This window comes from Caloenas nicobarica, chromosome 6, assembly GCF_036013445.1.
Source record: "Caloenas nicobarica isolate bCalNic1 chromosome 6, bCalNic1.hap1, whole genome shotgun sequence".
Lineage (NCBI taxonomy): Eukaryota > Metazoa > Chordata > Aves > Columbiformes > Columbidae > Caloenas > Caloenas nicobarica.
The window spans coordinates 7,220,087-7,245,517 of NC_088250.1; the positions used below are offsets into that span (position 1 = coordinate 7,220,087).

Sequence of the window (25,431 nt, forward strand, 5' to 3'; positions counted from 1 at the left end):
TGTAAATTACAGCATGGTCAAAATTACTTATGTGCAATAATTATTATAATTATGTTTCATTGTCTGCAAATCCTGTCTCTGCATTAGTGTCGTTTGCTTTCGTGGCCCTGGGGCACGCTCTTCCGAGGCTGATTCAGAATGGAATTTCCAAGTTGCTAATCCAGTTTTAAATGTATCTGGCAAAACAATATGCCCTTGTCCTTCCTCCCTCATGCTTACTTCATCCTTCTAAAATGAGGCCTTTCAGGGAAATGAACTTCGGTAGCCAATCTTCCATTTCCATTACAGTGTCAAGATATAAAAGTGGTAAAGAAATAAGACCATTTCTTATGTGAAGCATTAATACTTTTCTGGCCTTTTACAAGTAGAAAATGATTTGGACTGGCAGGAGGGGAAGATTTTCCTTATACTGAAAATTCTTGTTTGGAAAATTAATGATCTGTTAATCAGCATTTTTGAGCAGACCACTTATTGAAGGATCCCATATTTCCTTAAATCCTATTGTTCTTCCACTACAAAGAGGTGGGTGTTTCCCAGTTTATCTGCCACTCTGATTGCTATCTGCCAAATCAGCTGTACTTTAACACCTCTTATTCCATCTTTGCCATACCCATAATTATACATTTACCACACAGCAAATAAATCTAAAGACCATTCAGAGAACCACAGAACAGCTTGCTTAAAAGCACAGAGCTGGGAATATTTTATGTGGGCAGCACATGACATAGCTCCTGCACTTGCAAAAGGTTCATCCAGAGGGAAGAATTGCGGTCCCACCCAGAACCGACCCTGCCTCCTTCCTAGGACGCTCTACTGTTCCTCTAATAAAAATTGCTGGGGGTTATTTGGTGCATCCACCACGCACCACCAGCCTGTGGGCTTGGCTGGAATTAAATGCTTATTACACAGCCCTTTATCAATTCAATGATTATCCATTTACCACACAACAAATACCTCCAAGGATCAAAAGTTAGACAGAAGCACAGATCGCTTAAAAGCGCAGAGCCAGTGCTCTTGCTTCAGTGTCACCCGTGGTTTTCTTTCTGGGCAGCACTCACCAGATTTCTGCAGCAATGGTCCCGGTGCTTCGTGCTCATCCACAAGTCACGGCGACGCTGGTTCTGCTCCTGTCCATGCTGAGTTTGGCTGCTGGTGGGAAGCTGCTCGTGGTGCCGGTGGATGGGAGTCATTGGCTCAGCATGCGGGAAGCGTTGGACGCTCTGAAGCAGAAGGGACATGAAATAGTCATCGTTGCACCTGAAATCACTCTACACATAAAGCCAACAAAGAATTTTACTATGAAAATGTACCCAGTGCCTTTCACACAAGAAGAGATGGATGGAAATTTCGAAACATTTTTACAAAAAGTGTTTGAAGAAGGATCTTTTCTGGAAAGATTTCTTAAAATATACCAGAGCATGAAAAGAGTCTCTGATATTGCACTCTCTAGCTGTTCACACTTACTGCACAACAAAGAGCTTGTCAGGTATCTTGAGGAGAGTCAGTTTGATGCCCTCCTTACAGACCCTGTACTACCCTGTGGGCCGATACTGGCTGAGCATCTTTCACTCCCTTCTGTGTTTTTTTTGCGAGGCGTACCATGTGGTTTAGACTTTCAAGCCACTCAGTGTCCCAATCCCCCTTCTTATGTCCCCAGGATGTTCACACATCTTACAGACCGCATGAACTTTCTCCAGCGAGTGAAGAACCTAATCTTTGAAACCCCGAATTATTTTCTCTGTGATTTTGCCTTTCAATCGTACGCAAAACTGGCTTCTGAATTCCTCCAGCGGGACGTGACTGTGGTGGATCTCTTACGCCAGGCTTCCATTTGGCTCTTAAGGTTCGATTTTGTGTTAGATTATCCAAGACCTTTGATGCCCAACATCATTGTAATTGGAGGAGTAAACTGTGCTCACAAGAAGCTACCTCAGGTGGGTCATGCTGTGTTTTTAATTCTTGCTCTGATAGACGTATGTGTTCACAAGTGTGGAATTTTGTATTACGGATAGGAATCAAGTTCCTGTTTGGGTGAGTTAGGTAAATACTCATGAAAGAAATTATTTTTCTCTGCTTTCTTCCCCACTTTCCATTTTCTGATTAGGCAGCTATACCTTTTCTCTCATAAATTATGCTCAGTTGATGCCTTTTCATTATGTGTATTTGAAGCCATTTTGTGTAATGTTGAGTAACCTGGTAGTCTCTCCCTTTGCAAGTGATGGATGAGCAGCAGGCAAGTCTGAGGGGCTGTCAAAGCCTTGCAGTCAGGTATAATCCATACAACTTTGCAAATAGTTGTAGGGTCTGCTACTTACTGAGAAATGCACATCAGGCTTCTGTACTGGTGCACCCTTGCTGCCTTACCACTTCTTTCTTTATCAATGAACTTGTCTGCTTCACAAGGGTATTTGCAAAGCTGGAATCAGCAGGAATGTCGCAGGTTGTGGACTCTGAGGCTAAGAAGCACTGTCTCCATTTACAAGATTTGACCGTGGTGATGGCTATGTGAGATCTGAGAAAAAAAGTCAATCTCGGTTTGCCTGAAGGGGCTATGGTGGCCTGGCAGATTCTGCTCAAAGGCAACAGAGCTGCCAAACCTTTTCTAATAGAACCAGATAGAGCTTATCTGGCACACTCACCACATCTACCACGCACCAGTGTAGATTACTCATCTCTTGTTCTCGAGCCTTTAATCAAAACAGTGATTATCCATTTACCACACAACAAATACCTCCAAGGATCAAAAGTTAGACAGAAGCATAGATCGCTTAAAAGTGCAGAGCCAGTGCTCTTGCTTCAGTGTCACCCGTGGTTTTCTTTCTGGGCAGCACTCACCAGATTTCTGCAGCAATGGTCCCGGTGCTTCGTGCTCATCCACAAGTCACGGCGACGCTGGTTCTGCTCCTGTCCATGCTGAGTTTGGCTGCTGGTGGGAAGCTGCTCGTGGTGCCGGTGGATGGGAGTCATTGGCTCAGCATGCGGGAAGTGTTGGACGCTCTGAAGCAGAAGGGACATGAAATAGTCGTCGTTGCACCTGAAATCACTCTACACATAAAGCCAACAAAGAATTTTATTATGAAAATGTACCCAGTGCCTTTCACACAGGAAGAGCTGGATCACACTTTCTGGAGAACTGGCCAGAATGCATTTGAAGAAGGATCTTTTCTGGAAAGATTTCTTAAAACATATGAACTTTTGAAAAATACCTCTGCCTTGTTCCTGTCTACCTGTTCACACTTACTGCACAACAAAGAGCTTGTCAGGTATCTTAAGGAGAGTAAGTTTGATGCTGTCTTTACAGATCCTTTCCTACTCTGTGGGCCGATACTGGCTGAGCATCTTTCACTCCCTTCCGCGTTTTTTTTGCAACGCTTACCATGTGGTTTAGACTTTCAAGCCACACAGTGTCCCAATCCCCCTTCTTATGTCCCCAGGATGTTCACAGATCTTACAGATCGCATGAACTTTCTCCAGCGGGTGAAGAATCTAATCTTTGACATCCCAAATTATTTTCTCTGTGATTTTGCTTTTCAACCGTATGCAACACTGGCTTCTGAATTCCTCCAGCGGGATGTGACTGTGATGGATCTCTTACGCCAGGCTTCCATTTGGCTCATAAAGCTAGACTTTGTTTTACAGTATCCGAGACCATTGATGCCCAACATGGTTATGATTAGTGGAGTAAACTGTGCTCACAAGAAGCTAACACAGGTGGGTCATAGTCTCTTTTTTCTTGCCCATCTTGCAGGCTCTTACGTACTCTCAAAAATTTGTAACGCAGGTTTAGTTAGTAAGGTCTCTTTCTGTTGGTAATTGACAGTAGAAGGATTTCAAACTAATATTGCTTTGCAAAGAGATACCAGTGCTTGTTTCAGTAAAGACATCCTAATGTTCACAGTATAAAGACAGAGAAAGGGCTGTATATGGAATTAGCTCTGGGAAACTCCCCATTGGCTTTGCACCTCTGCTCAAAGTCAGCTTGGACATTAGAGCAGGTTGCTCAGTGCCTCATCACCCAGGGCTGTATTTGAATATCTCCTATGACCATTATAGTGAAAACACTTTAATATATCCAATTTATTATTGTATCTAGTTCACATTTTCCATGTAGCAGCTTGTGTCTGTTGCCTCTAGTCCTGTCACTGTGCGTCTCTGAGAAGAGTGGGGTTCTGTCTTCTTTATGCTCTCCCACTACGGGAGTTGAAGACAGCAGTAAGATCTCCTGTTAGCCTTCTCTTCTGAATCCTGAGCAAGCTCATCTTTCTCAGTGGTCCTCAGCTCCTAACCATCCACTTGGCTTTTGCTGGACTTGCTCCAGCACATCAATGTCTTTCTTGTACTGGAGAGCCCCAAACTAGGTACACATCTTCAGATGTCTCCCAAGTGCTGAACAGAGAAGGATCACCTCTCTGAGTCAGCTGGCTGCAGTCTTACCTGTATAGCCCAGGACACTATTGTCTCCATGGTGCAAGGCCACACTGCTGATTCTTATTCAACTTCTTGTCCACAAGGACTCCAGGTCATTTTCTGCAGAGCTGCTGTCTGTCCATCTGGAGTGCAGCCTGTCCTGTGGCACCGGGTTATCCCATCCCGACAGCAGAACTTTGCTTTGCCCTTTGCTGATTGATCTTCATGAGGCTCCTCCTGGCCCATTTCTCCAGCTTGTGGCATTCTTTTTGCATATCCCAGGCCAATGATGCTCCTTATTTGAAGTATTAGCTGGCATCATAAAAAGAAAGTATAGGTTACTTACTTTATTCTTATAAAATAAATGTTGGATTTATTTCAGATTTTTTGAATGTGTATTCACATCTATTTGGTGGTTTGTAGAACAACAGCACAGCTTCTATTTTTAGAAATAACTATTCCTGTTACACAAGTTTTTCAGATATAGGCTTTGCAAAACAATGAAGTAGGGCTAATTTTTCAGAAAAAGCTGAATCTCATGTAGCAAAAATGAAGCATTAAGAGGATTCAAAATTGGCACTCACTCTAGAAAAGCAGAGATGCAATAAACCATATAGCTAAACCTATGAAAAGAACTATGGCACAGGATCCGTGACAGAGGTCTATAAAGTCCTGAAAAGTTTAACGAAGGTGAAAGGGCAACTGATACAAAGTTTTCCCCCAGTACTTGACCTATGACTAACACTAAATGAGTTGACAGCAAGCTTAAAGCAAACAAAAGGCAGCACTTTTTCACACCATACATACACACACGCACAAAAATCTGCCTCTCAACACCAGCAGATTTGTTGTAGACGAAACCTATGAACGTAAAAAGGATTTGTGTGATTAATAAGAGGTACATTCTGCCTGTCAGGATTTGCCGACTTACAAAAGAGGTAATCATAGTGTACAACCTTGGCACTCAACTCTGTACTTCAGCTTTACTTTCTCCTGATAGATATCTCTTTTCACCTTTGCCTTTGGAATGGGCTGAACTTGCTGTTCAGTTAGTGGACTTCAGTCTCTGGACTCATATACATATGAAATGGTGTTCGTGTGCTACTCAAAATCCAGTTACGCAACTTTTGAACTCTTATGATTGTGCCATTAGCCTTAAGATGGAAGGAGGGGGATTTTGTGTTGTTTTGGTTTGTTTGCTTGCTTATCTCTTTAGTTTAATGTTGTTTTACAGCATTATAGGAGGTGTTTAAAAGATGGACCCGATTTGAAATCACTGTATCTCTGCAACCACGAACCACCCATGATTGTAACTTTTACCACTTGAAAGGGCAGGGCAGAAAGTTTCTGGACAGCGGGTGAAGGGAACATAGAGCATTTATTAAAAAGTTACTAAAACTTGATAACTCATTAAACCCTTTGTAAATTTTTGTGTAATTGTAACATGTTGCCATCATGAAATATACTGCTTTGAAATCTGATGTATCTTTTTGAAGCATCCTCTATACTAGCGTTACACAGATAATACACATTTGGCTGAAATGTTAGCAGAACTTAAAGACTACATGAAAGTGACTATACATCAAATATGAGATTTGAGGGCCCCTTATACATTAGCATAGGGTAACAGTGTGTCTGCAACTCTGTGGTACCTACCGGATTATGTTACTACCACCTTAGGGCATATGTAATGCTGCATCGCCTTGTTATGTGAGATCTGTTCCTCTTCGTTGCTGAAATGCAAAAATGCACTCACAGGTACTGCAGCTAACCCTCTGGTACACGACAATACCTTCTGTCCACCTCCTTTAGTTGTTGGTCTTTTAATATCACCTCACGGTCAGCTAGAGAGAAAGTTTTGCTTAAACAGGCTGCAGAATGGGACTGTATTGATGCCTGAAACTCTTTCCTCTCAAATGTAGTTTTCTTAGATGTTATAGTCCTTCTTGCTGGCTTACGAGAATCACTTTTTTTTTTTAACGTGCCATATGGGGAACCTTTTCAGGACACACTTGGTATTAGCCTTGAAATGTGCTTGTCACACCCAAGTACCTTCAGCAAAAGTAGACATTCATGAACCAGATTTCCTATCACTCTTACCTGCTCCAAGAGAACTCTTCCAGGCTGCTGCACAGCACAAAGAAACCGTTCAGAGCTCTCTCCGATCCAGTGTGCTTCATTGGGAGTCTGAAGCAGTTCCTCTTCTCCACCCAGAAATTGCTCTTTTTTAGCTATCATACCATTCCTATATCTTGTTTGGATTTTGTAAATTTGCAAACTTTTGGCATCCACCTTTTCCCTTTCCATGAAATATTCCTTAATGGCAGATAAACTCTGCTTGGCCAGGCACTTCTTTTAAGCACAAACTGCAGATATCTGCTTTTCGGTTTATCTTGGAAGTTTTCATGTGCCTTCGCATGTGCTCCCATGGCTTTGTTTACTGGGGCCTATTTAATTCACTCATCTACCCCTTGGGTATCTATTGCATCCTTTGCTGTAGAGTCAACTCAGGTTCTTAAGCGTAATTTAATAATTCACTTAAATCCCATGCAAATCAACCTGATTTGGCTATCTAAACAAGTCCTTGGAGTGGGACTATCTTCCACATCAGATCATGTCAGCCATGCTGTTATACAGGCAAACCTTCAAAAGCTTAGAGGTAAAAAGCTTTTTCCAAAAGTTCAGTCTGAACCTTTCAAACTGCCATTTGGGGCCCATATTATACTATTTATTGATACCCAGAGAAGTTTGGCTCTGTCATCATTGTTACTTCCCATTGAGTAGCTGTAGGCTGTAGTCAGGTGTTATAGAGAACAGGATTTCCAACATGGTTTGTTTTATTTTTCCTTAAAAATCTTATCATAGCACATGCAGAAGCAGCTTAGAAATGCTGTCCTCCCCTTCTTCTGGTAAGCACAGGTCACAAGTGGGGACTTCTCTTGGCTTATGCCACAGCCAAGCCTTATTAACTTCTTTTGAAAAACAGGTATTATTAAGAACTTTTAAAAACATTTGGCCTGTAGCCTCTCACCTATGAACTCTTAGGGCCCCGCTTGAGCAAGAATTGCATATTCTGCTGCATCATTGTCTACACAAAGAGGTGTTTGGTTAATATGTTACGCAAACTTCGGTGACACCACTGCTTGGCGTGCCAGCTCCTGCTCAGCGTGTAGAACATCGCGTGTGAACTCCAGGCACCTTTCTGAGCGAAGGTGTAAGAGGGAAGGTTGAAGATCTAGGTCTTTTGTGTCAATAGTACAACATGCTTCTTGTACTATAAACTCTCTGGAGAAACTCAGTGGCCATAAAAGCTGGAAGGAAGTGCTCCTGACTTTAAATCTGGCACAGGACAGTCACGCGCACAGTGACTCACCTCAAACCACCCTCATACAGAAAAATCCCTTTAAAACCAACTGCTACCTCTGAAAATCGAAGGCCCTGCTAATTGTTCTGAATAATTTAAGATAACACAAATACACGAGAGTGCTTCTTGCTTTAGATCCCTTGATAGCACTGTTATAAATGCTTTTATCACAGTTTAAAACATAATCTTTGAACTCCAACCACCTCTCTTAGTAAACATTTTGCGCAGATAGAGGTTAAAGACCATGAAGTTATAAATGATGTGCAACGATATGTTGCTTTCATATGCTGCTTGGAAGAAGTAAGAAGGAAGAGTTCATTTATTTTCCTGCCAACAGCACCATGGTATTTACGTGGAGGTACCAGATACCCGCTGGGCTTGTTCTTTTCCTTTCTTTCTGGAGTTTGGTAGAAGGTGGGAAGCTCTTGGCCGTGCCTCAGGATGGAAGTCACTGGCTGAGCATGCGTGTGGTTCTGGAGAAACTCCAGGAGAGAGGGCATGAAATTGTTGCAGTGATTCCTGAAGCCACTTTGCTCCTGAACAGCTCACAGACTTTCACCATCAAAACATACTCTGTGCCTTACACACAGGAGTTTGTGGATAGATTCTACAATTCCATTGGTAAAAACAGTTTTGGTAACTCTTCCATTCTAGAAAAATATGCATTATTATCCATCAATATGACAGAATTGGCCAACGTATTCTCTTCCACTTGTCGGCATCTCTTATATAATGAAGAACTAATGAAGTACCTCAATGATACCAAATTTGACGCCATTATGACAGATCCTGTATTGCCTTGTGGACCAATTGTTGCTGAGTATCTCTCTCTCCCTTCGGTGTACTTCATGCGTGGTCTTCCATGTACCTTAGACTACAAAGCCACCCAGTGTCCCAGTCCTTTCTCTTACGTGCCGAAGACTTTCACGTTCAGTTCAGATCACATGACATTTACAGAGCGTGTGAAGAACCTCTTGATTGGGATTTCAGAAGATTTGTTGTGCTATCTGTTTTATTTAAAATACAAGAACTTAGCTTCTGAGGTTCTTCACAGAGAAGTAACACTACGGGAACTGTTTAGCAAAGCATCCATTTTCCTGATGAGATATGACTTCGTTTTTGAGTATCCGCGCCCAGTAATGCCAAATATGGTCTATGTTGGAGGCATCAACTGTGATCAGAGGAAGTCATTATCAAAGGTTTGTCGTTGTTTCCGTTAAGGATATTATAGCATTTATTAGTGATTATTTAAGATTTTCTTTTTAAAGTGCTTCCTATGGTAGTATTTGTGCTTGAGCCAATATGTGATCAAATACCAGGATGGCATGATTTGGAAGTAGCAATCTCAGGTTCTGATAGATGATCACAAGACCTTAGCTTTGTTGCACTGAGAGCAGCTGAAGGGTTTCTCTCCGGAAGAGCTTAGGTGAAGTTGTCTAAGCTATATAGCTGCCTAGGTATAGCTTAGCTTGTTGGAAGCATATCAAGTAATGTTAGACAATCATGGCATTTATACTATATCTAGATAAATGACAAAATCATTATAGATCATATTAATATCCCTCACAGTTGTGGAATATTCATTAATTATAGGAGACTTGACCAAGCAAAAAGTAGAAATGTGGAATTAACTCTGTGGATATAGCCAGGCACTGATACTGTGCGATAAAGATCAATAATGTGCATGAATACCCCAAAACTTAGCAGGGTAGGCAATCAAAAACAGTAGAGGGAGCTCCTTCCACATTTGTGTAAGGAAGCATAGAAGAGAATGATTGGAAAGAGAAACCTTCAGGACTGCATCTATCTACCCTCCTTCCCTAACTTGTTCAAATCTCCCTAGTGGGCTGAGCAAATAATGCAGACACCAGTCGTTTATTCTGTTTTCCAGACCACGGCGGTGTTGCAACAGCAGAAGTTATTGCTGAGCTTGTATCACATTTACTACTGTAGAGTCAAGGCTTTCGCTTTGGTAACTGGTATGATGTAGAAACAAATCTGAAGATAAACCTTATCAACCCACTGTATATCAAATCTCTGTCAATTCATTCCTTCCCATTTAGGCTCTGAGAGCACAAGTTAATCTACAGGTCAGACTTCTCTTCTGAGTTCTGTGTCCAATCAGTTGAGCAGACTCAAGGCAGGGAGTTCATCATTAACTGGATGCTAATAAGATAGTGATTGCTCGGTCAGGTGTTACCTCCCATTCATAACTCTGTTCAGCCTTTCAGTGTGAGACCTGGCTGACTCCTTGACACGTCACCTTGAGCATTTGAATCCTCTAATGTTAATTCAAGCGTTCAACTTTACCTTGCAGTGCCCAGTTGCTTAAAGCCTTCACTCTGCACCAAAGATAAACCCAGTCTTTACCCACAGTTAAAAATTGCCCTTGTTTCTGCCCACAAACATACAATCCATTAAACATTAAACACTTACCTTAGTGAAGAACAAAGTGCAAAGTACCCCACGATTCATTCCTCATCCCCTGCAGCAGTTTTGCAGCTGGTTAAAACTTTGCTGACAGCTCATGGAAAATGGCTTCTTCAAATCCAGGATTTAATCCTCTTGCCTCCTGGGCTGTGTTTTTCCTGCTCCTGTGGACCTTTTCTGAAGGAGGAAAGCTTTTGGTTGTCCCTATCGATGGCAGCCATTGGCTCAGCATGCGCCTGGTTGTGGAGCGGCTCAGACAGAGGGGACATGAAATCGTGGTGCTTGCGCCAGAGATAAGTTTGCGGATAGATTCATCGGTGCATTATACCATGAAAACATACTCTGTGCCTTATACCAGGGCGTACGTGGAGGCAGAATTTAAAAAGCTGGGGTATAGCAGTTTCACACCTCAACCCTTCTTGGAAAAATTCTCAAAAATAGCAAATATTACAAGCATGTTCTTTGATTCCTGCAAACATCTTCTGTCTAACAAAGAGCTGATTGAATACCTTGAGGAAAGCAAATTTGATGCTGTCTTTATGGATCCTTTTTTTCCATGTGGACAAATAGTGGCTGAACACCTCTCCCTACCTTCTGTGTATCTCCTACGGGGACTGCCGTGCAGCTTAGACTTCCACGCTACCCTATGCCCAAATCCTCCTTCTTACGTTCCTAGATTCTTCACTCACTACACAGACCGCATGGCGTTCCTCCAGCGCACCGGCAACCTCCTAGCTAGCCTGAGCAGTTCCCTGGCTTGCAAATTTCTTTATTCACCATATGATCGTTTGATCAGGGAATTCCTCCAACAAGAGGCAACAATGCTCGAGCTGTTCAGCCGCGCGTCTGTTTGGCTCAAGAAATATGACTTTGTGTTTGAGTACCCCAGGCCCCTAATGCCTAATATGGTCTTGATCGGAGGCATAAGCTGCACTCAGGAAAAAGCGTTATCACAGGTTAGTTACCTTTTTTCTCCCCCTAGTTTAGCTATGACGGCAGTGTTTGCTCTCACCATGAGATGGAGCTCCTGGCAGTAACAAATAATAACAAGAGAAAGACCGAGGTAGAAGTGGCTAGGAAAGCATTTTGCACCTCTGCATCCCTTGGGCAATGAGGAATATGTTATTTTGTGGGAGGCCTCCAGATTCCCAGAGAAGCATGCATGAAAAGCTGGTATTTTCCCTCAATATTTTCCAGCAGCCTATTTCCAGTAATTCAATTTTGTATGCCTGTTTACAAGAGTTGCTGCTAGCTGGGGTAATGCTAGTCTTCCACCCTTGAGCAGAGGACCATTTCTGCAGGAATTTCAGACAGTGGCAGACTTGAGCGAAACCCCCACCACCCAGTGAAGCAGCAAGAGATCTTTTGTGCAAAATACTCTGTCCCAGATCTGGACTGCAACTATATTTTTCTTGAACTATGCTAAACTTCCTAAGTATGGAATATCTGCCACTTTCCTCTAAGAAATCCTCCTAATTCTTAATGCTTTCTCTTATTTTTCAGTGAATGTCTACTGCAGGTGTTTCATGAAGGTCATGTATAGCACCCACCGATACAAGCAGAGGCTGGTTAAAAAGACTTTAGTACAATAACCCACCTATTTCCAAAGCTGTGCTACAAAAAGTTTCTTAACGGTAGTGGCGTTTCTGAGCAGAGAGTCAGACCTTGGCACACGAAAACATTTAAAGAACAGAGTAAAACTGATGTGACTGGTCCCATAGAGAATAAATAGTGCTAAATATGCCGTGAAATAGCCATACCTATTCCACTGCATCAGGAACTGCCAAAGAATTTTGTACCAAAAGCACGTTTGTAATTTAGGGAGGATTTTGCAGTTCCCAGGTGTCTGTGAGTTCACACAGAACTGCACCTGAAGCTCCCAACCAGATATCTACGATGCCTTAATGGAGAGCACGTCTTCTGAGAAGTCTGGTAAGACAGAACCAAGCCCTGAAATTAGAATTACATTTCACTCTGTTTGCCCCCAGGAGAGCATGAGGTCTGCCCTCCGGGATGTGGCTATCACCAAACCTTCGATTGCTCCTTCTCTGTGGGATCCAGTCTCAAGCAAAGAGCCTTGGCACTCTGCTCAGCCACAAAAATACGTAATGGAGCATAAACTAAGAGGGTCAATCTCTGTTATCCCCTCAGACCCTAGATATAACATTTCAGTTGCCAGACTTATAGGAACATTTAGTTCATTTTATTCCACTTAACTCTGATGCCTGCAATAATTCCCTCTAGTTTTGTCTTTACTTCCCTGGCATTACCAAATATTTTTCTATGGTGCAGGATTTTTGCTCCAGCCTTCGGCGGGTTTTATGCTTCATCAGAATCCTTTTGTTCTTGGACTCCAGTGACAGATCTCCTAGTCCTTCTTTTATTTAAATCAAACAAACAAAACAGATTAAAACATTGGCAGTGATTCAATATTATAACACTCAGAGCAGGCCCAGTAAATGCAGATATTAGAAGTTAGAGCTATCTGCTGTCAGAACACTTTGCAAAAAATCTTAATTTTCTCTTACAGCTATATGGTCTGAAAAGAAGAACATCAACTCTAAGTCCAGAACATCTGACTTGTAATAAATGCAAAAATAAAGCACAATATATTCACCTGGGTATTGGTACAGCATCTTGTTTACTGCACAAAAACTGATGTCTATGAGCAGGCAGGCTTTGCTACATGAAGGTTTTAGAGTAAATATTTTCTCATGTCCATACTGTATCTTGGCTCGGGCTTCAATTCTGCAAACACTCACGCACCTCCATAACTCTGTTCATCCACCTGTGCCCATTTTTTACCCCCCGGAACTCATTTTCATATAGATAACTAAATTTCCTGATCATAATTTTGTTGTGTTAGCTGCTCATTTTATTGCCTTCCCAGTTTTGTGGGAATGTGATGAAGTACAGCATATAACATGGAAAGGACTTTGACTAGGGATGTGCTCTGTGTTGGCAGGAATTTGAAGCTATTGTGAACGCCTCTGGAGAACACGGTATTGTTGTCTTCTCACTGGGCTCCATGGTCTCTGAGATTCCTACGAAGAAAGCCCAAGAAATTGCAGATGCCTTGGGCTCCGTCCCTCAAACGGTATGGTTTCCCTCTCCCCCTTCCAGCACAGCAATTCAATGCTTTTTTCAAATACAGTACACGGTTACCTTTGGTTTTCGGTGTGCTTGGTCTTCTTTTTTTTCTCCTGCTCCCTGATGCCAGAAGGAAGTAACAGCCCAGCTGCTCTGCAAGACAAAACAGGTTTTGTGCATCATGGAAGTTTTTAGCTGTGCTTTTCAAACCCACTGAGGAGCAGCAAGAGACCAGTTGCTGAGAACTGATGTTGTGTTTACTTGTCTTGACAGGTTTTGTGGCGATACACAGGAAAGGTGCCCCACAACCTGCCAAAGAACGTAAAGCTCGTCAAATGGCTGCCACAGAATGATCTTCTAGGTAGGTCTGAGATACCCTGAGTGACTCCAGTGTGTTTCTTTTAATCTCATACTGCTGTGGTAAGGCCCCATTAGCATCATCTCTGCTGAGTTCCTGTATCACTGTGGGTCACAGTATTTACTCTTGGCCTTTGCTGTTTGAACTGGAACTTGTCTTTTAGAAACTTACCTGGTTGCAACTTCAAAATTGCCAAATTATGAAACAACACTGTTTGAAAAGATGTTCCAACACTTGACTACCCTTACTGTCAAAAATCGAGGTCTTTACCTCTGACTAGCCAGCTGTGGGTTTTTGTCATGTTTTTGTCTACTGGACTGGAAATAAAATTTAAGGTGCCCGAGAGAGCATTTCCAGACAGGTCATCAGGCTTTTCAAGTGGTAAAATAGTACATGCTGTTGGCAGGAGTACACTTGTTGGTCAGGCAACAGGACTCAGCTGTGGGCGATCTGAAAAAACAGCAAATGGAAGACATGGTAAAAAAAGTAAGTGATGGTAACATCCTCCTTAACCTCACTTGGCTCTGATTTCATCCTAAAATCTGAGAAGCTTTAGAGGATTATCCAAGGCTTTCCAGTGATTACCCAAACCAAGACAGGGCTCTACAACCCAAGGTTCATTCAGTCCCTTGTCACATCCCCTTCTCTACAGCCCTGAGTCTGTCTATAAGTAATGATACACATGACAGCCCAAAGTTCTTGATTTATAACTACCAGTGCTATTTTTGTGCAAGTTCTTTCCCCAGGGATGCGTTACTGTGACTTAACAAATCAAAAAGCTAAGCAAGTCTTTCTTTCCTCTACAGCTCATCCTAAGGCTCGTGCCTTTATTACCCATGGAGGCTCACACGGTATTTACGAGGCCATATGCAACGCCGTGCCAATGGTACTAATGCCTTTATTTGGAGACCAGATGGACAACGCCAAGCGAGTAGAGTCACGGGGAGCAGGACTGACACTGAATATACTTGAAATGACTGCACAGGACATATCCACTGCCCTGAAAGCAGTTATTAATGATAAAAAGTCAGTATATAGAAACGCAGCTTTTCTCTTTCTACTGTTGTGTAACACCAGCACTCTAGCTTCCAGCTTAACAGAATGCTAATCTCTTCCTGTATGCCTTCTTATATCAAAGCTATATCACTGAGAAGCTGATGCTTACCCAGGGTTAACCTTGTCCTGTCCCTGTAACAACACTGTCCTTCTCACTGCCCAGGATTATAATCATTAGGTGACAAGAACTGGCTGATATTAGAGGACGCAGGTGTCAGAGAACATGGGATATAAGTGCAGGAGAAGAAACTAAGTTGACAAAAAATATGTTACCTGCTTAAAGCCGAATTTACCAGGCAGTGACCTAGAGGGTTTTGACACAATGCGGTAGAAAGTGCAATCGGTGAAGGCAGATATGGCAAACTGCTTTTGTTCCCCCAGTCAGTGGTGACATGAGTCAGTGGGGAGCCTGAAAAGGTTGAAAGGCTCAGCTGCCTGGCTGGTTTTCTTTGCATGAGGCTTGCCCAGAGATGCTGTCTGCACAGCAGCAAGAAGAAGGAGACAAGTTGCAGTGCCTCAGTATAGTCCAGAGGCTGTTGTGCTTGAAGAAACTTTGCCTTCCAGCTGGCAGGGTTCACTAAACATAGCGATTATCACTCATTTATTTTACAGACTCGTTTTCTCAGTCATTTCGTGCCTCCCCTCAATGCTCATGAGGAGCTGTATGAGCACAGTCAGCTGCTCCCTGGCTCAGCAAGGCTGGACAATCCCAGCACAGAGCAGGGAAACCGTGCACGGGTACACTGAGGAGGTACAGGGAACCACACTAGACATTATAGTCTTGCAGACAGTGTGCCCAAGGTGTTTTAAGGCATCACAACAAAGTGGAGCTTTAAGACATACCCTCCTCTTCCCCACTCCCATTCTCTGTTGTTTTTAGAGTCTCTTGGTCCTTGGCATGCTCTCCACCATTGTGTTTCCGAGAAATGGCACCTTTGCCATGGTTTCCTAACCACTGTTCTTATCGCAATACATACTACTATTACTACTAATTACAATAATAATTACAATAAGATCGTGATCTTCAGCTGGATGGCTTTTCTACACCCAGTCTCACATTTCAGCCAGGTACTTTCACCCCAAAGATTTTGCTGACAGCTCAAATTGAGCTTGTTCTTCTTTTCTAATACCTTTTCTCCTTTGTTTATCATCGAAAACAGCACTTTTCTGGGCCTGTAACTTTACCATTATCCTTCTCATGGGGTGGGAGGACATCACCAGAGAAGTCCCCAGTGGGCCATCAGACAACTAGCACTGCATCCCTTTTTTCTAGGGACTCGGTCTCAGCAGCACGAGTCACTGAAAACACCCAACATCTTTTCTTGGCAGGTACAAAGAGAACATCAAGCGTCTCTCTGACCTTCACCTCGACAGACCCATCCACCCCCTGGACCTGGCCGTGCACTGGGTGGAGTTTGTAATGAGACACAAAGGGGCCCCACACCTGCGACCCGCTGCCCACGACTTGAACTGGATCCAGTACCACTCCCTGGACGTCATCGCCTTCCTCCTGGCTGTGGTGCTCCTCTCCCTCTTCATTTCTCTGAAGTGCTGCCTGTTCTGCTGCCGCAGGTGCTGCTCTAAGAAGGGAAGAACAAGAAAGCCAACCAAAGCAAAGTCTCACTAGCAGATGAAACCAGTGATAGGGAATAAGGACTCTGCTCCAGACCAGAAGGATCAGAGAACATCTCAGATTTCACTAAAATAATTGCTGACTTTCAGTCAGGAAATAATAGTGTTCCTTTAAACTAGCACCATAGGAGGGGTTGTTTCACTGATATAATTTTTGCTTTTAATTAAGAATCGATTGTTAAAAATGATTTGTATAGAAGTGCTCCAGTCATTTGGGAAGATATTAGTGTGAAGTCCAAGGCTCCTGGCTTCCATGTCTTAGTGTACAAAGGGCTCGCGGTGATATTTTTTTTTATGTCTATATGAATCATAGAATACCAGGTTGGAAGGGACCTCAAGGATCATCTGGTCCAACCTTTCCACCCTGCAGGGTGGTTCTCCCTTCCAAAGTGTCCACTTCCTCACTCAGTTTGGTATCATCGGCATGTTTCATCAGGCTATGCTTGATCCCACCATCCAGATCACTCATGAAGATATTAAACAGCGTTGGGCCTCCACTCATGACAGGTTGCCAGTTTGAAAAGGACCTGTTTACCACCACCCTCTGGGTGCAGTCTGTCAGCCAGTTCCCCACCCACCGCAGAGACCACTTGTGTAGACTGTAACACATCAGTTTCTCTGCGGGGTGGCTGTGGGAAACAGCACCTAAAGCACCGGAGAAATCCAGGTAGACAATGTCCACTGCTCTCCCCATATCAACCGAGCAGGTTACTTTGTCATAGAAAGCGATCTTGACCCAGAGGCATTTGATAAGGCTTCCACAATCACCATAGTTGACTTCTATACATTCAAGGTTCTCCTTAACATAAAGCACTACTCCTCCTCCTCTTCTTCCCTGCCCGTCTTTACAAAATAGCCTATAGCCATCCATCGCAGTCCTCCAGTTGTGTAAGTTTTCCCACCATGTTCCAGTTATTCCTATGATATCATAATTTTCAGACTGGCTGCGGAACTCCAGTTCCTCGTGTTTGTTCCCCAAGTTGTGTGCATTGGTATACATACACTTGAGGTGGCTGGTCTTCTTGTTCCCATCTCAGGAGACAGCTGAGGAACATTTGTCAGACCTTAGCTCCCAGAAGGCAGCACACCTGTCATGACTCCCTGTCAGGCCAGCAGATGGGTGCCTCAGCGCCCCTTAACTGACAGTCACCCACTGTGAGCACCCATCATTTCTTTTTGTGGTATCCACTGTGTGCTGCTGGTACAGTTTCTCCTTGCAGACCTTGCTCATGGGTGTCTACAGCTGTGAAAGCTTCATATCTGTTTTTTGGTTGTAATGCTGGAGGGTGGAGACTGAAGCAGAGTCCTGCTTTTGTGGGTCACCGAGGTCCACGTTGCTTCATTCTCAGCAGCAGCCACTACAGGAACATGGTTCTGAAATCACTTATCTTTCTCCGTCTTGGCCCCTCTAATACTGTGCAGCCTTTTACCTCCTTCCTGCAACTCAGCCACCTGATGCAACAACAGACCATCAACCTGTACACAGCCTTTGCAGGTACTTACCTTTTCTCCAGAAGGGTCTGGGCACTCTTTCCAACTTACCATCTGTACTGAAGTCTTCTTCCTTACCAGCTCTGTCTGGGTGGAAGCGTTAGACATCTCAGGGGCTTACTCTGTAGAAACACTGGTTTTAAGTCTGAGGCAAGTGCCAAATGTTATGGCAGAGACCTAGAGCACTTCCCTGGGCTGTGGGCCTGCAAGCAGGGTGCACGGCCCTTCTCACCCACCCTCCTGCACAAACTGCTGCGCCCTCTCGATCGATCCCTGTTTGCACAGCTTGTTCACAACACTCCTGGTCGCTAGTGCTCACTGGGGCTGTTTAAATATCCTGCGGTTGCAATGGAGATATACAGGGTATATAGGGATTTCATAAGACTTTGCTTCAAGGGCTTTAGGAGAACAATTTGCTCTAGTGTAAGACTGTCTGGTTTATCAAGCACTTTGAAATCTTCGTGTAGCTGTTGTTATAGAAGAGGCAAATGTTATACACTGACTGTATATGTCACATAAGCCAAGCTAGATGCACATCTTAAACAGGTTTCGTGTGTGTTTACAATACCCTGAACTCAATTAAGGTTTTGGCAGGGAAGTAGCTTTAAAGCCACTGGTATTTCACCCAAGTTCCCCATCAGGCAGAGTGCTGTATCTGGAGCTTACCTGTTAGGTGATGAGACCTTTGTATGCACTGCTTATCAAACCCAACTGATTTACTCTTTTTAAGTGATTCTCAGGTAAGGACCCAAACCCCAGCCCTATAAATAAATCCACAATACTAACAGTAATGGCTCTTATGTTTTCTGTCTTGATACGGAACTGGACACTTGTTCGGTCATGGAGAGAGAGCTGGAGAAGGGAAAGATTCAATGCCCCACGGTGTGAAAGCCACCTCAGTGCACAAAAGCCACTGCTCAGCATTACTGTCTCACTGGCTGATGACTTGGTCTACGCTGAGAGGTCACATCCTGAGGTTGCCACAGTCCCCACACTACTACATATATAAAAAGTCAAAAAAGACCTTAAACGTAAGTTAATATTTGGGGCTCAAAACAGACGGAGGCATCCAGGTAGGTTATGGCAGCACAGATGTCCTGCTAAGTACCTGCTGCTGTTATTTTCTATTGCTGCTTGAAAAAGCATGTACTTTAGTTCAAGAGGGTGGTCCCTCTGCTCCTCAGCCTGTCCCCATGCAGTGCCCAATTCTCATGGGCATCCACACCACCTGCACCCCATCCAGGACCGATGCCAACTGTTGCTTTTCATCCTCTGCCTTTCTCTCCTCACCTCCTGCCCTTGGTAAACACATGGACATGCAGAGGGAGTCCCCATGGTGCATGAGAGCTGATCTGCTTTTAAAATACAGCTTTTGCAGCTCTGCACGTTCCTTAAGTGACAACTCCAGTTGTCCCCATGGCCCAGGTGACAGCAGTGCATCTGGAAACAAGACCCAGCGAGACCTCGCGGTGCCCATCACACCACCAACCACACTGGTTTCAGTCATCTCTGAGCATGGGGCTGGCTTCCAGCAGCTGTCTGATGCACAAAGCACTTTAAAATGTCCTTATGGAGATGTCTGAGTACTCTGCTGCAAACAGGCTCTGGATTGATCCAGTGACTTTTTCTGCATGGATAAAAGAAAATACCCTTCATTTCAGATCAGATGAACCGAATTAAAAAAAAAAAAAAATTCACGGTTGCAGCTGTTTGGGGCTTTTTTCATTCAACTCAAAACCTTATGTGTAGGTAGAAGAAAGAAACTGAAAGGGAGGAAGAATCAAGATGCCCATCCCAGGACTTTAATTTAATTTTGGAAAGACATTTAAACGCATCCAAAGCAAAATAGCAAAAAATGGGTATCCTCCTCCTCTCCTTTTCCCATCACTCTCCTTAGCCTGACAAGTTTGTCCTGCTCCTTATTTTCCCTTGGCTTACAGGAGAAATGAGGAGAAGGGGGCCTCAGGGGACATGTGGGGCCCTCACATCACAACATTGTGCCCAGCAGAGGACACTACGATATCACTAACGGGAAACAGCACGGAAAATGCCATCCCTCCCCACCAAGCCAGCCCAGGTGGGTTGGTGGAAGTTGATAGCAATTTGTTTATCCACCTGTGCTCCAGGAACATGGACCCTGGAATCATAGAGATGATTTTCAGAGTGAATTAGGGGCCACACAAGCAGCTTCAGTGCAGACAAAAGAGCCAAAGTGGCTGCAGCATCACCAAAACCCAATGCTCCCAACCCTTCTCAAAAGAAGGGTTACACTGGGGATGCCGTCCCCTCTTATTGTCCCTTAACTGGGTGCTGTAGAGAGCTGTGCTGCCCTTTGAGCAGGGCAGAGAGCCTCAAGGCTCTGCTTCCCTTACCAGGAGAAGTCATTTGCCACGATGTATTTCTAAGCAACAGAGCTGAGACTAGGTCACTTCCCAAAAGGGGAAACTGAGGCAGGGCCAGCCCTTGCTCTTCTCCCTGAGCTGCACAGGCTCCACATCACCCCAGGGCTCTGGGCACTGCAGGCTGAGCTCTGCCAGCAAACCCTCCAAATTTATTTTTAAACACCTGCCAGCAGACAGCAGCCAAAATCCCTTCACTGTCCTTGGAGAAAGGAGGCGCAAACACCTCCCGCCAGCAGTCTCTCAGCATCGCCAAGCACTCACGCAGCACTCCTCTGAAGCTGTGAAAGGAGAGGAGAGCTGTTCTGTTCTGCTCACACCCAGGGACTTTTTTTGTGTTTATTTTTGCCTGGATTTTAACATCCAGGCTTGCAAAAGTAAGGCTGGGGGAAAAAAAATAATAATTAAAAAGGCAGCAAAAGCCAGTGCTGCCCCTGGCTTTTCTAGTGACCTGCAGACCCCCCCACTGCAAAACATGGGTGAGAGCCTCTTTGGCTTCAGGATGGGGGTGTCCTGGGGGACAGAGCAGCCCTGGCTCTGCTGGGAGGACGCAGTCAGTGTCTCTCTCTGCTTCCCACCAGCCAGACCGCGGGAAATGACAGGGATTGCTGACATTTTTCTGCAGCTACAGGCAGTTCCCAAGGGCAGCAGTGAGGTTTTTCCACTGCCATGGGAGCTCTGGGCGGATGGGTCCAAGAAGACCCCGGGCCCACAGGGACACAGCGCTCAGAAGGAGACTCTGTCCCTTGCAAGACACCCTGAGAAGTTAAATATGCTCATTATTCAAGGGCAGAGCAAGAAACAGCAGCAACCTGCAAAGCAGCACCCCCTCCTCCTCCCCCGTGCAGGGCTCCCAGGGCCAGACACCCACAGGCAGGTCCTGGTGCTGCCTCGCCCTGTGCACTCTCTCTCACTTGGATGCTCACACTCAGACCTGAAACTACTTAACTTGATTTTTTTAAAGATCTTTTGGGTGGCTTTGTAAAAAGTAAATACTTACTGCTGCCAACAGCCAGCCACGACTCCTGTCGTTTTCACAGGGTCTTCACAGGAGCTCACAAACCGCCTTTCAGCCTTGTTGCCCACTGTGGGAAAGCACTGAAAGCTCAAGATGAGCAAACACGGTGTGCACGGCCACTTCCCCAAGGTATGCGGGTGATGGACGTCAACCTGCCGGGAGCAGCACCAGCTTCTTTAAAAGTATAAGACCAAACCCCATACCCACATGCATCCACAAACAAGGCTGCTTCAGAACCACAAGTGTGATGATTGCGATGGTCCAGAGTCCTGTCCTCCTCCCTGAAAGCCTGTGGAGCAGCACAGCGGTAATGCTGGTATGGACAGCACCATGTAGCCCCTCACAGTCCCCATGGGAAGTGGACAAGGCTACCCCAAAACATGCCTTGGTCCCTGCATCATTCTCCGGAGCTATGCCGGCATCATCCCTGCAGACCCCCATGCAGCATCCCCGTGGGCGAGCCCGGGGCTTGGCACTGGAGGTGTCCCATCCTGTGACATGCCGTGTGACAGCCAGCTCCGGTCCCCAGCGATCCCTGGAGGATGGTGAGGAGCTGACACCAGCAAGCCAGGTACTTTTAGCTGGAGTGGCCACACAGCTCTCTGATTAATTATCACCTGCAGAGGTGTTTCCAGGAGTTATTTATAAGTGAGCTTGACAAAACCTGGGGAAAGCAATTGCCAAAGTGAGCCTGGCACAACATGCAGGACAGCCTCTCCCTCCCCAGGCAGGAATGTGCCCTGCTGAACACAGAGAGGGAACAAACTGCTCCAGCTTTAGCATTTAAGCTCAGTGAGCCAAGTTAAGCCCATGTGGCAGCTGGGCTCAGTCCATAGCTTAGTCCATAATTATGCTGCTGGTTACCAGGACTGAACCAGGCTTAGAAAGGAAAGAGAAAATGAAATCTCCATCCACAAGTGTTTATTCACTGGCTGAGGATGCTGATATTTCTGGGAGAGGCGATGCTGCCTCCAAGATCATGTTTCACGGAGCAAACTCCTGCCCTGCATATGGTGGGTGTCAGGGCTCACGCTAACCATCACAAAAAAAGCTGCTATCACGCAATTCTGCTATCACAAGTAGTAGCAAGTGCTCCCAGCATCAATTCCCTTTCTATTAAGGATGGGTGAAAGGTTTCATATGCAAGATCTGATTGCTTAGGATGATAACAGCAAGCCATCAGCACGGGCTGTTCAGGCATCAGCAAATCCCAAATCCCTCCCAGCCAGATACTGGCTGGCTTATCTAACTGCGTGACCTCTCTTCAAAAGCCAGCCTGAACAAATGGAGCAGATTTCTTCCCTCAAATGCTACCAGCCTAGATTATCTTTGCGGGGGGGACACGGTCACCCCTTTGCTGGGGCAGATCCAAGCAAGCTGTATCTGTTTCCAACATGGCCCATCGCTCTCTCCCAGCAAGGGACCAGACTGCGTCCCAGCGTCTCACTTTGTGCTGGATGAGACTTCACAAAGCATCTGCTGGAAGCTTTAATTAACGTTCAGTGGGAAGTAATCAAATCAGGGCAGAAACCCAAGGTTCGTTATCTTCCAGAGGCTGCCGGAAGAGATGGTGGGGCCGTCCTTTGAGTTTTGGCCACAAAAGATTGGTGCGAACTACCTGGATGGGTGGGTCCGGGATGATTTCAGCATACTACGAGGGATGCTGTGGGATGGATTCAGTGATAGGCAGGGGAAGGAAGGGAAAACCACAACCAGCAACACCCCTGACACTGAGCAAATCTGCTAAACACTAACAAAAATAACACATTCATCTTCCCAGCCAAGAGGCTCCTTCCTTTTCTCGTAGGACATCAGAGTCTTCCTGCCCCAAGTCAAACAGTCGCCCCTTGCAGAACTAACCACTTGATGAGTGAAGATCACCTCTCTTTTGGCCACGTTTTGCTGCATATAGCCTTTGGGAAAAACATACTTTTGTATTCTGCTTTTTTCCTCCCCATTATATAATAATAAAATGTGTCATTTGTTGCTTGAAGCCCCTGAATTTCACCAATGGATTACACCTGCAGAGTTGTGAAGACACAAGCCCCAGGGGACGCTTTGGGCAAAGTGAGTGGGTCATTACCGGGCATGATCACCATCTCCATTGAACTACGGTCATTCAAGCCAGTCATCACGTTTTACAAGGGATCAGGCCTGATTAAGTTGGCTTGGGTTATTTATAAGAGTCCAGCAGACATGGAAACCCAAACCTGGAACAGGACTGCTGAGCCAGATGTGCCTGGGATGCCGGCGAAGCTCAGGGCAGAAGTCCAAGTGATGCATCACGATCCTTGCTGAAGGTGTTTTCTACCACGGTTTTCCACAAAGCAAACCATCGTGCTTCCACCTGGCATGGGGTGGCAGAGAAAGGCAGATGCAGGGGACAGTCCTTGGAAAGACAGGGTTTTGGTGGCAAAAGAAACCTGCCAACAAGAGGAAGACCTACGAGCGACCCTTTAACAGTTCTTCTCCTCTAAGCACTCACAATCAGGTCCCCGTTGCAAGACAGGGGCGTCCTGACAGCAGATAATCCACAAGCAGCATTTAATTGAGAGCTGAGAAGGAAGCAAAGCAATTGATTTTCAGCAGGGATTTCTAGGGATGAAAACAGATGCCCAGAGACCTCCAGGGTCTTTAATCATAGACTCTAGTTTTCATTGCAAACTGCGCTGGGTGTCTGGACACCAAGAGCTGGCAAGGACGATGCAAAATTCATAGATACAGCAGCTTTTCTGTACAGACACTGATAACCCAGAGGTGACTTTTCTTTCCCCACCCCTTCTGACAGATCTTCTTCAGTCATTTAGTGCTGAGCTGAGCTGATACAAGATAATAATTCAATTTTGATGGCCGAAGCAGAAAATGGCGCAAATGCATTTTGCAAGGTGACCTGCGCTGAAGCGGGTCGTTCTCTTGATCGGCCTGAGGAAAAAAAAAAAAGCCAAATCCTTTCCTTGACATTGAAATATTGGAGGGAGTCAGTCAGCAGTGAAGCAGCTAATGGGGAACTGCCCAAATCAGATGGCTGGTGCCTTTCTTGCCCAGACCACGTAGAAACGAGGAAGCACATGGTGGGGCACCCATGGTGGGGCATCACCTGCATCCATCCTGGGGGTGAACCTGCAGTGCCGGGGCAGTCAGGATGGGACCGATAACCCAAGCAGAAACCAACCCTTTATGCAAATAATTCAGAAATAATTTAGAAGACGCCACAACAGACCATCAGTGGGGCACCAGCTTAGAGATGCTCACTTTTTGCTCTCTCACTGGGCATACCTGTGCTAGGTGATTGGTTTTTGTGCTATGTTGTTGTGACGCTTCTAACATCAACTAATTGCCAGCCACAGGTTACTGGCACTGACCAATTTCACAAAGAAAAGGAAACAAGTAAGGACGAGCAGCTGAGTTAAGAGACCTTCTAATCAGCAGACACTTGCTAGCAATTGGAAATGAGGGAAAACGCAGGCAATGAGATACACAGAAATTTGCAGGGTTCAGGAAAGCAAGACAATGCATCATTATTGGATCAGCAGATCCACATGTCATCTAATCCAGAATCACTATGCCCATGTTTTTACTCTCAGTTTACACATATGTCAAAGTACGTGTATCTGTGCAAAGCGAGCAGTGAGCTGTTCTAGGAAAGCATCTGCAGGAAACATCAGAAGGCTGAGAAGCAGCAGCAGCAAATAAAACAGTGGGTAAACTGCATTGTCCCCCTTTCCCAATCACAACTTTGCCCCAAATGCACCGTTTTATAGCACAAATGCCAGCCACAACACAGCTGCTCTCCAGTAGCCGTGGCCAAGCCTCTGGGCTGCAGCAGTGCTCATGCTGCAGCCCTGCTCTCCAGAACACCTCACCATGGGTCATGAATTGACTGAAACCCCAAGAGCCTGGGTGGTATCTGAACCACAACCTAAATGCTGTGACAGCCACAGGTCTGGGCACTGAATGGGGTGGGGACGATGCTGCAGGGGCTGAGCAAACCTGGACTGGAGGAGCACGCCAGCAGTACATCCACCACCCTGCTTTGGAGGCCAACACCCTCCTGAAGGTAGGGCTGAAAACTTAAATGGGTTAAATGGGAAAATATCTGCTTGGAAAACAAGAGACTGCTGAGGTCAGGGGACCGAGGAAGGATGGAACCAACAGGTGGCTCCTGGTGCATCATCCCTGGAAAAGC

At 45.1% G+C, this 25,431-nt stretch overlaps 1 protein-coding gene across 1 annotated transcript; it reads left to right on the forward strand.

Annotated features, from left to right (window-relative positions):
* Positions 1-1,040: 1,040 nt before the first annotated feature.
* On the forward strand, positions 1,041-16,332 carry LOC135990046 (UDP-glucuronosyltransferase 1A1-like). The gene is made up of 6 exons (XM_065637340.1): positions 1,041-1,934; positions 3,568-3,711; positions 13,167-13,298; positions 13,565-13,652; positions 14,456-14,675; positions 16,035-16,332. The coding sequence occupies exons 1-6, from the start codon at positions 1,074-1,076 to the stop codon at positions 16,330-16,332; spliced, it is 1,743 nt and encodes a 580-aa protein (XP_065493412.1). The 5' UTR covers positions 1,041-1,073.
* The last annotated feature ends 9,099 nt before the right edge of the window (positions 16,333-25,431 follow it).

Bases quoted from the DNA above. Each gene is read 5' to 3' on its own strand.
- LOC135990046 (XM_065637340.1), top strand. From the start codon at position 1,074: ATGGTCCCGGTGCTTCGTGCTCATCCACAAGTCACGGCGACGCTGGTT. The intron at 3,712-13,166 runs GTGGGTCATAGT...CTGTGTTGGCAG, and splicing joins CTCACAAGAAGCTAACACAG to GAATTTGAAGCTATTGTGAA. The intron at 13,299-13,564 runs GTATGGTTTCCC...TTGTCTTGACAG, and splicing joins TGGGCTCCGTCCCTCAAACG to GTTTTGTGGCGATACACAGG.